We start from the raw sequence: 17,189 nt of genomic DNA on the forward strand, positions 1-17,189 counted from the left end.
GAAGGGATGACCGGGACAAACGAATGATTAGCTTCGGCTAATGGCATCCGAAGAGATGACCGGGACAAATGATTGATTAGCTTCGGCGACAAACGATTGATTAGCTTCGGCTAATAGCATCCGAATGGATGACCAGAATAAATGAATGATTAGCTTCGGCTAATGGCATCCGAAGGGATGACCGGGACAAATGATTGATTAGCTTCGGCGACAAACAATTGATTAGCTTCGGCTAATAGCATCCGAATGGATGATCGGAATAAATGAATGATTAGCTTCGGCTAATGGCATCCAAAGGGATGACCAGGACAAACGGTTGATTAGTTTTGGCTGATGGAATTCGAAGGGGATGGCCGGGGTGAGTGAATAGTTAACCTCGACAAATGATGTCTTAAAAGAATGGCCGGATTTAAGATTATAGTTGATTGCAAGAATTGGTGTATATATATATACTGCAAGTTATGTATACCAAGAACATGAAGGAACTACAAATTTCACGCTTCAAACATGAGATAATGTTAATGTTTCGTTAAACTATCAGACCATTTTCTTATTATTGTTATTATTATTATTATTATTATTATTAAGTAATTGCATTCTTGTAAATGTTTTGTACTGCAGTAGGGACGTCATACCAACAAGGTGCCTAGGAAACCTGATACATGGGAACCTACTTTTGCAAGGAATCATGTAGTTGCATTCTAAATCATGATGTATTTTATATGAATCAATGTACTGAATGTATAACTATTATTAGATCCTTTTAGATTAAATTCGTGATGACTATTTGTAGAATAGAATACAAACTCATGACTATGCATGTATATTTTAAATGCGAACTTCTAATCATGCAAACATAATATTATAAGTTTATGTAAGATTCACTTTTAAATGAAATGTTGATTGTTGTTGATGTATGGATTATATATTAATGATGTGAAGGGAACATATTCGCCGATTACCGACACAATGTGTGTCAAGTAAAAAAATAAAAATAAATTACTGTTGTTTTGGGCTTGTAAAAGTCGTGCTGTTACATTGAAAATCAGTTAAAATTAAAAATAATGCATGTTTTTCAAAATAAGTAAAATGTGATCAAAGAAATATTAGAATAAAAATTATGGAAACTTAGTAATTCATCTTTATATATTTTTTTATTTTCTCAATCTTTCCTCTGTACAACAATTAAGCTTCTATAACCTTAGTTAAATGCATTTTTAAAATTTACCCTTCTATTAAAAGTTATATTAAATCTTATGACCATAAAGATTGTTAAGCTAAAATATATATGCTGCTTTTGATTAATTATTCCAGTTAACAAAAATAATATATGTTTTTTGTGTTTTTATTCTTCGAATATATCGATGCAATAACTCATAAGCCTATTGAGTATAAGTGCGGATCTTTACATCCATTTAAATCAATATAATTTTAAATAAATTTATGCATATCAATTGTTGATCATCTCTAGATTTTGCTAAGAGCTTTAGTGATTTTTGTAGTGAATTCTATAAACATTGACTCTTGTTGAGGTACATCAGAATGCTCTGTATCAGCTTCTAAAGTCATGGTAGGCAAGGAAAAAAAAAAGGACAAGTATTAAGGTTTTTTGAAACAAAAAAAGCTAGAATGCTCTAATACCATGTCAGAATAATTATTCTTTTATTTTCTGGTTGATCTTTACATAGTTGTTTGTTACATATTTATAATATCAGAGTAAATCTTCTATTTTAGGCTATACAAATTAAGTTCCTATAATTATGCTACCGTGAGATGGAAAGACTTTCCATCTCTGTTCCTATAATATCTCCCATTACAGCTCACGCCAACATGATACTGATCAAATTTGACAAAGTGTTAAGCATATGGAATGTATCCCTGTCGATTACCTTTCCATGGAAACAAGAATCACATGAGATGGATGTCTGTAGAATGAGTTATGTCCAAAATACCGAGACATGTCCATGTTCGCTGATCTTTCCAGCAAATGCTGCACCAACTTGCACCAAACGTATGTCTAGTATAATGATAGATTTTGAGAACGTGTTCAACATAAGAAATGTGAATCTATCAATTATCTGTTCATGGCCACAAGAATCACATTAGTCGGACTTGTAGAACGTGATTTACACCCCATTTACCGAAACTTGGTCTAGGAATTTCTTGCAGGAAACTTCCTACTCTTCTAATCTTCTTTAAAGTGAACTCATTTATGTCTACTTGAGAAGAACAAGACTTAGGCATCTATTTTTAATCTTTTACATCTCCAAATTTTCAATTCTTATCATTTTATTATCTCCTACATTTAATAATAAAAAAAATTACTGAAATAAATCAAAACTGACAAAATCAGGAAAATCACACTTGAAATGATGCATAAAATACACAAATAAAACATATCAAAATAACACTTATCACACACAAATGTAAAAACACACTTAAAATTAAAAGCAAACATGCTAAGAAACAAGCAAAACATTGTAATTTAAAACAATGATGATTATAAAATGTATGAAATAAATTCACACATCAATATTTTACCGAATCTATGGTTTTAACTCAAAATTCTGCAAACATGCCTTATGCATGATGTTTATGGTCATGCTTGTCTTTAATACAACATGAATAATTAAGAGCATGCATCTAAGGTTGTAGTAATTAAGTGAAACCGAGTATATTTTTTATCTAGTTTTAAAATGGTCTTAGAATATCTACATAGTAATCTTTACTGTAAAGACAATGTAAGGGTATTGCAAGAAATGATTAAGATATTATGACCATCACTACTAAGCAAGTACTCATATTTGAGTTGGATAATTTACGAACTTGAACTCGGACCAATAAACATAAGACAGACCACTAGTCCTTCATCTAACATATAAGCTTTTGTGTGCTCTTAAAGATTAAAACAAGTGATGCATAAAGACAGTATTCCATATTTGATATATAATGTATGAATAATATGTATAAAATGCATGTTGAAAATAAATGCACAAACTAACTAAAATAAAACATAATAATCAGACTATATGTAATTTAAAACATATAATTTTTTTTAAAGAAGGATTTTTATTGTTTTCTATTTTTTAAAACTAATTTTTTGAATACTGAAAAAGCATCTTATGTATAAGTTTATAATCCCAAATATTAAATATAATATATATATATATATATATATATATATATATATATATAAAAGGCCCAAAATTGATTGTAAAATGCTCCTTCAAAAATCTTAAAAATTGTAGAAGTTCACACCGACATTTTCTTTAGTGACAGCTATTTTAACTCTTAAAAGTCGTTTAATCCACGTTAGAATGATCAAACACCCCCCCTCCCTCAATCAAGTTTTGATATCTATCTGGGTGTAAAAACACCGGGCACTTGAGGATCTATGTTGACCATCTGTAGTTGGTGCATTCATGCAGGTTTCCTCACTGCCATTTGCTTGTGACTAAGATTACGCCCAAGGAACCCAAATTCAGCATCAGAGACTTCTTTGTCCAGGCATCAATAACGCAGTTGCAAAACTTGAATTGGCCAGCATGTTGATGGATTTAGAGGGTGCTTGGTAGTGTGGTAACAATTGCTTTTTAAATAATTTTTTATATTGAAATGCATATTAATGATTTTTTTTATTTTTTTTAAATTATTTTTAACATCAGTACATCAAAACATACAAACCATATTAAATTTTAGCAAAAAAAAAAATTAAATTTTTTTGGGAACGCGGTTTGAACCGCGTTCCCAAACATGTTCTAATAGTCTGAAGCATTGTTATTAAACTTGATTTGATGGTTGATTTAATAAAATAATCGGGTCATGAATTAAGTGGATTAATCTAGGTTAAGAATCAGAACATATATTAATATGTTTGTTTTGACATAAAATTTAGCTAAAATACAAGAAAATATAACATTAACATATATGCTAGGATAATTAATTACCATCAACAGATTAGAAGGTATATTTGTTTTTAAAATAAACAAACCTTTAACATACTTATCTTAAAATAAAGATAATATTAAAGATAAGGATAATAAAATAATAAGTTGTTTTAGAGATAAATAATTTAATATAGAAGATATAAGGTGACAACATCCAAACTCCACTTTGCATTATAATCAATAAATTAACATCTTCATCTGTATAAAGAAAGCAAAAGATTTTAGAAATATTAAATACTTAACACTAGTAGACTAAAAAAAAAAGAATGGTAAAGTAAAAGATCTCATTGGAATGACCATATTTTTTCTAACACAACAACATCTTTACTTTGGTTGAATATATGCATTGTGTTCTTTAGTATTTATAAGAGCAAAATTCAAATTAAATGTCAATGAAATTGAGTTAACCTCATTAATATCTATTGAAACATCATCATACTCCTGTATATCTTCATAATCACATGTATCTTCAATTTCATTTATATTTATTAAATCCACAATTGAAACATAATTAACCAATAAACATTGAAATAATAATTTATTTTCAAACAAACTGGATCAAATCTTCTGTTATCTTGATTTAAAGTATCTTGAATAGTCATGGTTGATAAATCACGGTGAAAGATTTCTACTTCTTCGGTTGTCAAAGATGATGTATTGTATTTTACTACCTAATTTTCCGTGTTAGAAAATACCTCAAAATTAATTGGATTATAATTTTATCATTTCTAATAATTCCTACTAAATCAAAGTGAAGGTACACTATATAAGTATTAATAATGCTACTTAATATAAAATAACTTTTGAAGAATTAGAGAAAAGAAAATATATTTTTTTTTCAATCTCAAATTATAGTGGATGTAAATTAGGTTATTAAGTCTACGATGCTCCAATTGATTTTTTATTTTTTTGGTGTAGATATGCTTAAAAATACTCGAATTCCTCTCACGTCCCGAAGAACTACAAATTTAACTTAAAACTTATATAGCCAGCTTTTAAAGACTTAGAGCATAAGTTCCATATGTCACTCACTATTTATTTATATACAAAATTAATAAGTATAATTATAGGAAGAAAATAATAATGTTAATTGAATATCCAACATTAAGAATTGAGAATCCTTATTCTCTCTTTTTGTAAGAGAGTTCTAATGAGCTAGACACTCATTAGTAGATATCTACACTAGTTAAAGCATTTTGTTTCTGTATCATTCAGCAAAAATACCATATGATATGGCTCCTATTACTTAAAAATATCATACATAAAAAAAAAAAAAAATTCTTTTTAAACGGATTTCTAAGTGAAATATTTGGTCATGCTTAAGAAATTGAAGGTACAAATTTTTGAAAAATGAAGTTAATATATTACAGTATATCAGAACTTAGTTAAGTTTTATTAAGGTGACATCTCCTTGTCCACAGATAATTCTAGTTTTCATATTTCAATAGTCCACAGTTCGAGATTCACTTGACGAAACAGACTATGAAAGTTCTCACTTGACTTTTGCCAAAAAAAAAAAGAGGAGGCAACAACAGAAAGAAGAAAAAAGTAATTCATAAAAGGATGGCTGCTGCAACGAAAATAAATCCTCTTTTCATATTTCAATATTCCACAATTGGAGTTTCACATTAGGAACATGCAACTCTTTCTTAACGAAACAGACCATGAAATTACTCACTTGACTTTTGCCATTGACTTGCGGCAAGGAGCTCCTCCATGTAAAAGGAAGGACAACTCTGTTGCCCAAAATAATCAAGACCAAGAAAACCTTATCAGTTATCAAAAAAATGTTCGCTCTGAAATTCTCCATATTCCTGCTTTCCTTTGCAGCCCTCACGGAAGCACAGGAGATCCTTTTGCTTTATCATGTATGCTCAAACACAACTTTCGTAGGGAACAGCCCGTATCGAGCCAATTTAAATATCCTTCTCTCTTCACTCGCCGCCAATGCAGCCCGCAATGACATTAACGGATTCTATAACGCCTCTACAGGACATGATGTTTATGAGGTCTATGGCCTCTTTCTTTGCCGTGGCGATGTTAGTGTCGAAGTTTGCCAAGAATGCGTGAACCTTGCAAGAAACGAGGTAGTCCGACGTTGTCCAATCGAGAAGGAGGCTATCATGTGGTATGATCAGTGCTTCCTGCGCTACTCTAACAGTAACATCTTCTCCAGCTTGAGCCAAACGCCTTGGTTTTACATGTGGAATGTAGAAAATATGACTGTTGATGTAGAATATAACCAGCGACTGGTGAATACTATATCTGATGCTGCTAATGTAGCTGCAAGTGCGCCATCAGGTGAAAAAAAGTTTGCAGCCAAAGAATTTTCTTATACGTCGTTTCAGTCTCTATACGTTCTTGTGCAGTGCACACCGGATCTATCTAAAAATGATTGTAATCAGTGTCTTCTACAAGCTATCCTCAGCATATCAATTTGTTGTAATAATAAGCAAGGAGGAAGAGTCTTATATCCAAGCTGTCATCTTCGATTTGAAACTTATTCATTTTACAACGAAGCTGCCGTCGTGGCAATGTCACCACCACCACTATCCACGCCAGTTGTTCCCCTCCCACCATCTTCAGGCTCAATAGCAGATGGAAAAGGTTCTATTATCTTCTTTATCATTCCAAAATCCTTCCTTATCATTTCTTTAAAATGAGATTTTGTTATCTTGAATAATGATGTGCAACAAAAACATTGTCACCATGAAGGAGATGGAAGCAAATCGATGTGGATTAAAGTCGGTGCAGGCCTATCCGCAGTTGTTATTGTGCTATTTTTCAGTGCTTGCACTTACACCATGAGGAGAAGGACGAATCTGAGAACAGGTATACATGTGATATGTACCGAAAGTCTTGGTACTAAAAATTTTATATTATATATATGAACTACCTAGTTAGTTTCTATATACATGCAGGTGATTTCCAAATATTTTAGAGATATAATCTTGACAAGAAATTAAAATTTTGAACCAGAATTCCTAACACCTTTGAATTTGCAAATATGTTGTGGTTAAGCTTGAAAAGAAGACTTAATTAGGCAGAGATTGAGTAATTGTCATCATATGAAAAAATGCTAGTAGGTAGAAGGTGAAAAACAGAACAAAAGTTTTGATGCACATTTACATGATGTTCGAAACCTATATAATCAATTATTAGCGCTTCACAATATCTCCTGCAGAGGAAATAGGAAATATCCAAGAGGATCAATTACTCGACTGGGCAGGGCGAGGAACTGTTGGGGACGACTATTCAGACAAAGATATTCAAGGAGAGGTGACATCCCAGGACCTCCCTTTGATCCGGCTAGATGTTATAAATGAAGCTACAAAGCAATTTTCTGATGAAAACAAACTTGGTCAAGGAGGGTTTGGCCCAGTTTACAGGGTAATCAAGGCTATCAAGTCAATTACTTTATTCATTAAAAAAACAAAAACAAAAAATCGAATTCTGTTATTTGTCAATCTCTCATTACACAAATTCGAAAATGCATCACACTTTGGCCCACACATATTAATGCTTATTAGAATAGCTTGTGCTCAGGGTACGTTAGAGGATGGCAAAGAAGTTGCAATTAAGAGGCTCTCAAGAACTTCTGGTCAAGGACAAAGAGAATTCCTGAACGAAGTCGTTTTAATCGCCAGATTACAACACAGAAATCTTGTCAGACTCCTGGGATGCTGTCTGGAAAAAAATGAAAAGTTACTTATCTACGAGTATATGCCCAACAAAAGCCTAGATGTCATTCTTTTTGGTTAGACCCCTAAACTTGAAACACCTGATTTTTTTTTATAACAAAGACCAGAAACTATAACTGATTTGATTTTTATGTTGATGCTACTCAGGTTCCAGAAATGGAGTCCTGCTTGACTGGCAAAGACGCTTGAGCATTATCAATGGAATTGCACGGGGGCTCTTGTATCTTCATGAAGATTCTCGTCTTAGAATTATTCACAGGGATCTCAAAACAAGCAACATCTTGCTTGATTATGAGATGAATCCAAAGATATCAGACTTTGGAATGGCTCGGATTTTCGGTGGAAATCAAAGCGAGGCTAACACGAATAGAATTGTCGGAACTTAGTAAGTATTACTACATCTCCATTCCCAGTGTTATTGTTTTCAATTGTATATTTGTTTGGAACAAATGGATTTTCTTATTCTTTTCTTTATTCATGTGAAAAAGCAATTTTAATTTAAAAACAAACCATTAAATAAATTTTTTTTAAAAAAATAAATTTACTCATACAAATCCATACTATTCCATAACTATACTCTATAATGAAATTAGAACTCATGAACTTTCTGTCATCATGGTTTTAATATCATTTTAAAAAGTATTTAATTAAACTAAAAAATTTAAATTATTAAATAAAATTTAAAAAATAATTTTATATCAAATATTATTTTTCCAGCGAGGTGGCGAAGGTTCACAATGGTGCATTCTTCACCGATTTATATGATGCAAAAGAATTTTGCTAACCTCTTCATGCATATAAAGCAATTTATTTCCTCGTGTCGATTCAAAACAGCGGATACATGGCTCCAGATTATGCTATGGCGGGACTTTTTTCTGTAAAATCAGATGTTTTCAGTTTTGGAGTGTTGCTGTTAGAGATAATCAGTGGGAAAAAAAAACTTTGGCTTTCATCTTTCAGAAGAAGGCGAAAGCCTTCTCACTTTTGTAGGTTACAATTCATATCTTTCTATCCAAAAGAGGATTACTAGTAATGATCTTTGTTATCTCAATTCAAGAAGTCTCTCAACTTTTCAGGCATGGAAACTGTGGTCTGATGGTCAAGGCCTGGAATTGATGGACCCTATGGTAGAGAAATCAAGCGTGGCAACTGAGGTGCTGAGATGCATCCACATTGGGCTGCTCTGCGTGCAAGAGGATCCAGCAGATAGACCCATAATGTCATCTGTGCTTTATATGTTGGCAAGTGATACCATGACACTCACTATCCCTAAACAGCCAGCATTTTCTATCGGCCGATTTGTTGCCATGGAAGGTCAGTCCTCAAATCAGAAAGTATGTTCTGGCAATGAATTAACCATTTCCGTTTTATCACCACGATGACTGTAAATTAAGTTGTAATTTAAGAGAATGAAGTTGTAGCTCCTTCGACTGTTTTTCTTTACAAACACAGACATTTCCAGATAGATACAAACATATCTTCTTGATTTGTTTTTCTTCGCAGTATGAGAACTATTAACTTACATACAAATCATATTTCATGCTACAATAGAACCTAAAATCTTCAAAAAATTATTTGTGTATATAGTAATGAATGAACAGAGAGTTTCTAGTTATGACTGCTCCAAATTATGGGCCTCTTAGGCCTCCTTGCCCTTTGCTTGTGACAAAGTTTACGCCCAAAGAACCCAAATTCAGCATCAATAGCCCCTACTTCCATTTTTGCTATCTTATCTCTCGAAGGGATCCAGCCCGTTGATCATATTTTTATGAGCTTAAGGCCTGATAAAGCCATAAATAGCACAGGAACATAATATCAGACAAAACCCATAAAGGGAAGATAATCATTTTAGATGGTCCCTCTTCTCCTATAATTCAGTCTAACTACGACATTTTATCTCAAATTAAACAATTTCGAAGTCTTCATCATGCAGCTATGAAGTTGACTAAGTTCTGTTAGTTGACCCTAGTAAGATAACGAATGATGCCAAATATATGGATAAGATTAAAGACAAACAATAAATGTAAAAAGATTGAAAATCAATTAAAAATAAAAATAATGTATGTTTTTCAAAATAAGTAAAATGTGTTAAAAAGTATTAGAATAAAAATTATGGAAACTTAGTAATTTATCTTTATATATTTTTCATTTTCTCAATCATTCCTCTATACAAAAATTAAGCTATTATAATTAAATGCATTTTTAAAATTAAGCTATTATAGTTAAATCTTATGACCATAAAGATTGTTAAGCTAAATTATATATGCTGGTTTCAATGTTCATGTTTTTTGTGTTCTTATTTTTAGAATAATCTTTGATGCTGCAAGTGAATTTGGACTAGTTGCAAGCAATTCCTCGTAAGCCTATATAAGTGCTGATCTTCATGTACATTTAAATCAATACAATCTTAAACAAGTTCATGCATATCGATTGCGAACCATTCCTATATTAGTGTCTTAGATCTTGGTACTATTATACATATATATTATAAGCAAACTCTTAGCATATAAGTATAATAAATGTCTTTATTATTAAAAACACTGAGGAAACAACTTACTTTAATTAGATAAAATATATAATATGATTTTTTATTTTTTTATTACATAATAATTTTTTATTGGTTAGAATTTTCTAATTATTATAAAACTAGATAGTGATTTTGTTTTTTATTTTTATCTATTTTACATGATGTTTTGATCTCTCCTTCATTTTTTGCGGTCAAATTACTATTTTTTTTTTTGTCGTGATTCCTTTCATCAAGTTTAATATTTGATTATATTTTGTTAATCATTGTTTGAGTTTAACTAAAGATAGACTTTATTTAACTACTAGTTATGCAATTACTATGCAGAGGCACACAATCACTAGTAAAGTTTTATTAATATGAGATGCCCTTGTCCCTCCTTTACTTCTATCACCAGCTTCAAAAAAATTTTCTTCTTTTCACATTTCAATATTCCACAAATTTGGAAGTTAATCTCATTTGACTGTGGCCATTGACTTGGCGCAAGGAGCTCCTCCATGTACAAGGAAAGATAACTCTATTGCCAAAAACAATTAAGAGCAAGAAAACCTTGCCAGTTATCACAAAATGTTGGTTCTGAAATTCTCCATATTCCTGCTTTGCTTTGCAGCCCTGATGACCATTAACATCACGGAAGCACATGAGATGAACTACCTTGGTCATCTATGCTCAAACACAACCACTTTCGTAAGAAACAGCACGTATCAAGCCAATTTAAACATCCTTCTCTCTTCACTTGCCTCCAATGCAACCCGCAATGACATTAACGGATTCTATAACGCCTCTACAGGACATGATCTTTATGAGGTCTATGGCCTCTTCCTCTGCCGCAGCGATGTTAGTGTTGAAGTTTGCCAAAACTGTGTGAACTTGGCCACAAACGATATATCCAATCGCGAAGGAGCTAGGCTATCATATGCTATGATGAGTGCTTCTTGCACTCCTCAAACAATACTAACATCTTCTCCAGCATGAGCCAAATGCCTGCTCTTTACATGATATATCCACAAATTAAAACTGTTGATGTGGAATTTAACAAGGATATGCCATGAAAACTTTGTTTCTATGAAGAACATGTGATGATCCAAATAAAATAGGTCTAAAAAATCTCATCTGCTTGGGCACTTGTCTTGAGCTCAACATTCCTATGGGCTCGGGTTGCCCCAAACGCAACACTTAATAGAAATTTTTTTAGGATTTCATGTGAATCTTTCTATATTTTATATTGATTAAATATGTTTTATTTTAAGTTGAATACAAATCAAAATATTATAAAGAAAAAGTTACACTTCAACTCCTTCTCTTTACAAAATGACAAGATTTATGAACAACATCTATTGTACGGTCATAATTTCTTCATTTTTGTAGGTACCATATATCGGTCACCTGATTTACCAGACACTGTCTGCTACTACAACATCTACTGATCACCTGCCACTTGTTACTACCACAACTACCGATCACCTAGCATCATAGTTTTAAAACCCGACCCGGTGGTCGACCCGACATAATTCTTGGGTCACGGGTTAGATGAGTTGACCCGGGTCAACCCAAAAAAAACCAATGCAACACCTATAGAAAACACCTAACTAGTTACAATGCAACACTTATATAAACCAAATTTAAATTTTAAACCAATAACATAAATTTAATTCAATATCCAAAACACAAACCAAATATAAATTCTAAAATATTTAAAACAAAACATCCAAAAACATAAATTCTAAATTAACAACACATTTATTTTTGTTGAATGAACACATTAAGTTCTTCGGTGTTCATAAGAACAAAATTTGAATCAAATGTCGATGGAATTGAGCCAATCTCACCAACATCTAATAAAACTTCATGTCAACATGCTCCTTTGAAACTTCATCGTCACAATCATCTTCAATCTCATTAATATTTCTGACATCTACATTTAAAACACAATTAACAAATAAATATTATATGTTAAACAATGCTTTGTTTTAAATAATATTTATCACTAAATGATCAATCATTAATTACCATCATCTAAAGTATCTTGTATGGCCATTGTTAATAGAGCTTGTGAAAACTCTTTGCTTTTTCAGTTATCAAAATTGACGGGTCATCTTCTACTATCCAATTTTCAATATCACAGATTATCTAAAAATTAATTGGATCATAATTTCATCCTTTCCAATAATTCCTATATATTCAAAGTGAAGGTAAACACAATATAAGTATTAATAATGCTACTAAATAAGATAAAATAATATTTAAGGAATTAGAAAAAAGAAAAAAACTTTTGTTTCAATCTTAGATTGCAGTACGTGGACGTAAAAAATGTCATTAAGCCTTTGGTGTTTCAATCTATTTCTCCTTTTGGAGTGAATATGTTAAAAAATACTCTAATTTCTCTCGTGTCTCGAAGAACTATAAGTTTGACTTAACACTCATATAGCCAAATGTTATAGATTTGGAGCACTGGTTCCATATGTTATCCACCATTCATCTATACAAAAAAATAATAAGTAAGACTATGTCAAATAATATTTTTAAATATAAAAATTATATACTTGGAGGCATAAAGGTGTGATTATTTATTGCGGACGCTCGACCAAAGTCATGTTCAGCATTCCTAAACAACTTCATCTCACTTGTAATCTTACTTTTCAATGGTAGATTTCCATGTGCATGCTTCTCAAGAACATTTAGAAGTCCAGAAATGATGCTCATATGTTTATCCGTTATATTTGCATCATATTGAAATCGAGGATTTAACCAAAATGCCGCTACATAAAGATTTCTATATAGTTGTTCATCCCACCGATTATTGATAATGTCTATGAAAGGTTGCACTCTAGCCTTTCTCTTTTGAAACCTCCTCAACATTTCTTCTTTTGTATCATGAATAACATCATACAAATATCCCATTGAAGGTCTATCATCACCATTAACCATTCGTAGAACTCGAACTAAAGGTTCACTTATTCGCACAATTATTGCATATTCTTCCCAAAATAGAGAGTCTAACACTTTCAACAAACTTTTTTTCTTTGCTATATTTAGCATAAGCATATGAAACCCATTCCCTAGATGTCACCATAGCTCTCAACTCATCTTTATGAGCTAAAATGTTTTGCAATACAATGAAATTGGTAGCAAAACGAATAGGAGCTGAACGATGTATTTCTTTTCCTTTAGTGAACTTCCTTGTCAAATACAATGGATAACAATGATTATAAATGTACTTTGTGATACCAAAAGCATGATCAACAATAGAACAAACTGACTGCAATTTACCAATGTCCTGGAGTATGAGGTTGATGCAATGAGCAGCACAAGAAGACCAAAACATTAAAGGAAATTCTTCCATCAATAACTTGCCAGCAGCAATGTAATTTATAGCATTATCAACCACCACATGTACAATGTTTTCTACCCCAACATACAAAACAACCTCTCTAAATAACTGATGCTACAATTTAGCAGTCTTTAAGACATCTGATACATTCACAGTTTTCAAAAAAATTGTTCCTTTAGGACAAATATACTAAGAAGTTAATTAAAACCCTTCTCTTCTGATATGTCCATCCATTAGCCATTAATGTGCAACCACTCTTCTTCCAAATCTCTCGATAACTCTCAACATAAATCTTCACTTCATCAACCGCTTTTACCAAGTAATAACCACGAATAGCATGCAAGTGTGGTCCTTTATAACCAGGACTCATGGCTACTATAACATCTATGACATGCTGATAATACACAGAGTTAACAACATTAAATGGCACACATGCATCACTCATCCACTTCGCTAAAGCAAGATCATACCGTTCAACTACTTCCTTCATTTGCCAACAATTCTTAAGAGACTTTTGAGCACTAGGAGTTGTTCTCGACATGAATTATGCCCCTAATGTTGCAGATTTCTTTTGTTTTCCATAACTTGTATTCGATTGTTTTACAGTGCTGGTGTTTTGAATCTTTTTCTTTTTTGCAACCTTCGGTGGTAACATATGTTTTTTAGTATTGACATTCTCATCATCCTCATCATCACCATCACCATCACCATCATCATCTTTTAATTGCCTAATCATCATCTCTTTATACTCCCTTTGTTGTGTATTAAATGGATTGAAATTTGCTTGCATTTCTCTAACTTTTTTTTTTTACATTTCCTTTAAGATTCAAAAGCATTTGATGTCGAACATCAAGAGGACATTTGCAACATTGTTCAACTTCTCCTTTAGCTCCAGCTAAATGTTGCTTAAATCGATTAATGTCACCAACTGCAAATACTTTAGCACATTATAAACATATTAATTTAGTCTACAACCACTTGACATGAAAATTAAAGGTTGAGATGATTGGGTCGTTGAAGGGTCACTATTTAAAGTACTAACATCATGAGAAGATATTTTAAGGACCTATATTAAACGAGAAAAAAAAATCTCACAGTATGAAAAATAAAGTTATAGAACATGGGACACTATAGGAAGAAACAGAAAATAGAAAAATCTATTCAGTTAACAACATTAGCAGAATAATGAGCAGAATATAAATATGGGAAACTAATAGAAGAAACATAAAACTCTCACAATGAGCAGAACATCAAAACAAATATATATGGGAAACAAATGGAAGAAATAGAAAACACAAAACACAAAATTTCCTCATGCAACATTCCAATACATGACCGAAATTGAGATGATAGGAAACTCATCTATAAAATTAGCATTTAGGATTGCGTGATAGTCAATTCACCAACAAAGAATATATAACCCATAACACAAAAAAAAAAACACAAAAACTACTAAATTGGTCAGTTAAGTCCTCTTTTTTGTCAAGCACATCAAACGAACATGATATGCAACTTATGAAGAAATAATTGAAATAAATCAAGAAAAATGAATCCTTTATATAAAGTTATTGTTTCTCTAGAAATAATGAGACAGAGGCTTTAGAAAGTTGCATAAAAGAAAAGAACTGAGAAACATACCTGTGGGTGTGGGAATAAGAAAGAATCGATGCCAAATCAAGAACTGCAAGTTCAAAAAAGAGCCAAAGAATAAAGAAGATAGAGAGTGAAAGAAAGAGAGTCGTGAAGTGAAGAGAAACAAGTAACATTAGCTTCATCTAACCTTATTCGCAGATTTGAAACAGTGACCAAGAACCTTCTGCTCCTCTACTCTTCTTCGCGAATCACAACTGAAATGGCTTTAAAGATTTATTTAATTAGGTTTTCTCATTTCTGTCTTTATCGTTAATCATTTTGGCCTTTTAATCGTAAAAGGCAACAACGATGTCGTTCTACGTGTGTGTGTGTGTGTAAAAAGCCAGGTCTTAGCTGAGTTTACCCAGGTCGACCGGGTTTCGCTGGGCCAAATCCCTAGCTGGTTTTTACTTAGACCCGGCTTGGTCCCAGGCCCGGGTCGACCGAGTCCCGGGTCGACCCGCCAGGCCAGGTTTATAAATTATATCTAGCACACTAGGCATCACCTACTACTAGTTACCACCCCTGTGATCTCCATATCAAGCTACTAGAAGAAATAATGAATCAAATTGTTTAAACAAAAAAGTTAGCCAATTATACAATACATTATCCTTATTAATTCCCAACTTAAATTGAGAAATTAATCAATTATAAAATACATGAATTTTATTCTTAACTATCTTGAATCTTTATAGGGATAGAAGCAAATCGATGTGGATTAAAGGCGGTGCAGGCCTATCAACAGTTACTGTAGTAGTATTTTTCAATGCTTGAACATATATCATGAGGAGGACATGTCTGTGATATTTACCGAAAGTCTTGGTAATATATGTATGTATGTACGTACGTACGCACTACCTAGTTAGTTTCTATATAGTTGCTGGTGATTTCCAAATATTTTTGAGATATAATCTTGACCAGAAATTAAAATTTTGAACCAGAAATCCTAACACCGTTTAGTTTGAAAAGAAGATGAAATTAGGCAGAGATAGAGTAAGTGGCTTTATTTCTAACACCTTTTAATTTGCATATATTTGTTATAAGATATGATGTAGTGTAATGTAATGCAATGCAATGTAAAATGATTCATTTCTAATTTTTACAAAATTCATTTTATCCCTTATATTTTTTTTTTGTTTACAAATTAATCTTTATATAAAAATTCCTTCTTACTATTGGATCGTGTCTCTTCCTAGTTCCGATGCTTGTAGGGTGACGTTTAGTCCATATTAGATATTGTTCACGCGCTACGCCTGGGGCATATCATAAACTTATATAAATCCTGTATGAAAAATTGACAAATCTCATTAAATGAAGTGTGAGAAATGTATGTGTTTTTTTTTTTTTTTTTTTTATCTTAAGGCGCGTTGCGATGACATAAACCATGACATTATATTTCAGCCAAAAAATGAGCGGGTTGATCATACGGTAATGGCTAACAAATTTCTTTTTATTTTTGTGGCTGAAGCATGTGTGATTATAATATTGTGTGCCTCGGTGAAAATGATTTCTTTAAATTATTTTTTATTTTTACTATTTCTTTTTTTTTTACGGGTTGATGGCTTGCAATCAACGGGTTATAATCTTATAAATAATTGTCGAATCATTTAAACCATTATTATCATATTTTGTAATAACACTTTGAGGGAAAAGGTTACAGAGCAGTCAAAGTTGTGCATCAAAAATCAGTTATTAAAATATATTTTTATTGACCTAAAATGCAAGAAAAAAATAATTTAGGAATTTGTTCTAAGTTTATTTTAGTCTCTTAACTTTTGATTTTTTTTAATTGCATCCGTAATTGACCCCAAACTTTTGATTTAATGTATTTTTGCCCTTGTCAAACTTCAAAATCAGTCCCGAATCTCAACACTTTTTTTTTATTTTGGTCCTTTTTCTTTGATTTATGCAAATTAATCCTCAATTTCCCATTAAACTTTTAATTCTCTTTCACCTCCGATTTTAACCAAATTAAGTCCATAGAATTTGACCTTTTTTTCCAAAATATCCTTAGTTGTCATATTCTTTAATTTAGCTCTTAATTGACACTCTAA

The 17,189-nt window shown here is 31.9% G+C and overlaps 1 protein-coding gene and 1 pseudogene across 1 annotated transcript; one reads left to right on the forward strand and one right to left on the reverse strand.

Annotated features, from left to right (window-relative positions):
• Window positions 1-5,648: 5,648 nt before the first annotated feature.
• On the forward strand, window positions 5,649-9,030 carry LOC133703375 (cysteine-rich receptor-like protein kinase 10; annotated as a pseudogene).
• Window positions 9,031-13,122: 4,092 nt separating this feature from the next.
• On the reverse strand, window positions 13,123-14,044 carry LOC133703621 (uncharacterized). Its single transcript, XM_062128240.1, has 2 exons — window positions 13,712-14,044; window positions 13,123-13,617 (listed from the first exon to the last, which is right to left on the reverse strand). Exons 1-2 carry the CDS (start codon window positions 14,042-14,044, stop codon window positions 13,123-13,125), a joined length of 828 nt encoding a protein of 275 aa, XP_061984224.1.
• Between the last annotated feature and the right edge of the window lie 3,145 nt (window positions 14,045-17,189).

Source organism: Populus nigra, chromosome 9 (assembly GCF_951802175.1).
Source record: "Populus nigra chromosome 9, ddPopNigr1.1, whole genome shotgun sequence".
Lineage (NCBI taxonomy): Eukaryota > Viridiplantae > Streptophyta > Magnoliopsida > Malpighiales > Salicaceae > Populus > Populus nigra.

Coding starts and splice junctions, on each gene's coding strand:
- LOC133703621 (XM_062128240.1), bottom strand. CDS start 14,044: ATGTCGAGAACAACTCCTAGTGCTCAAAAGTCTCTTAAGAATTGTTGG. Junction 13,618..13,711: donor GGACATATCAGAAGAGAAGG/GTTTTAATTAAC, acceptor GCTAAATTGTAG/CATCAGTTATTTAGAGAGGT.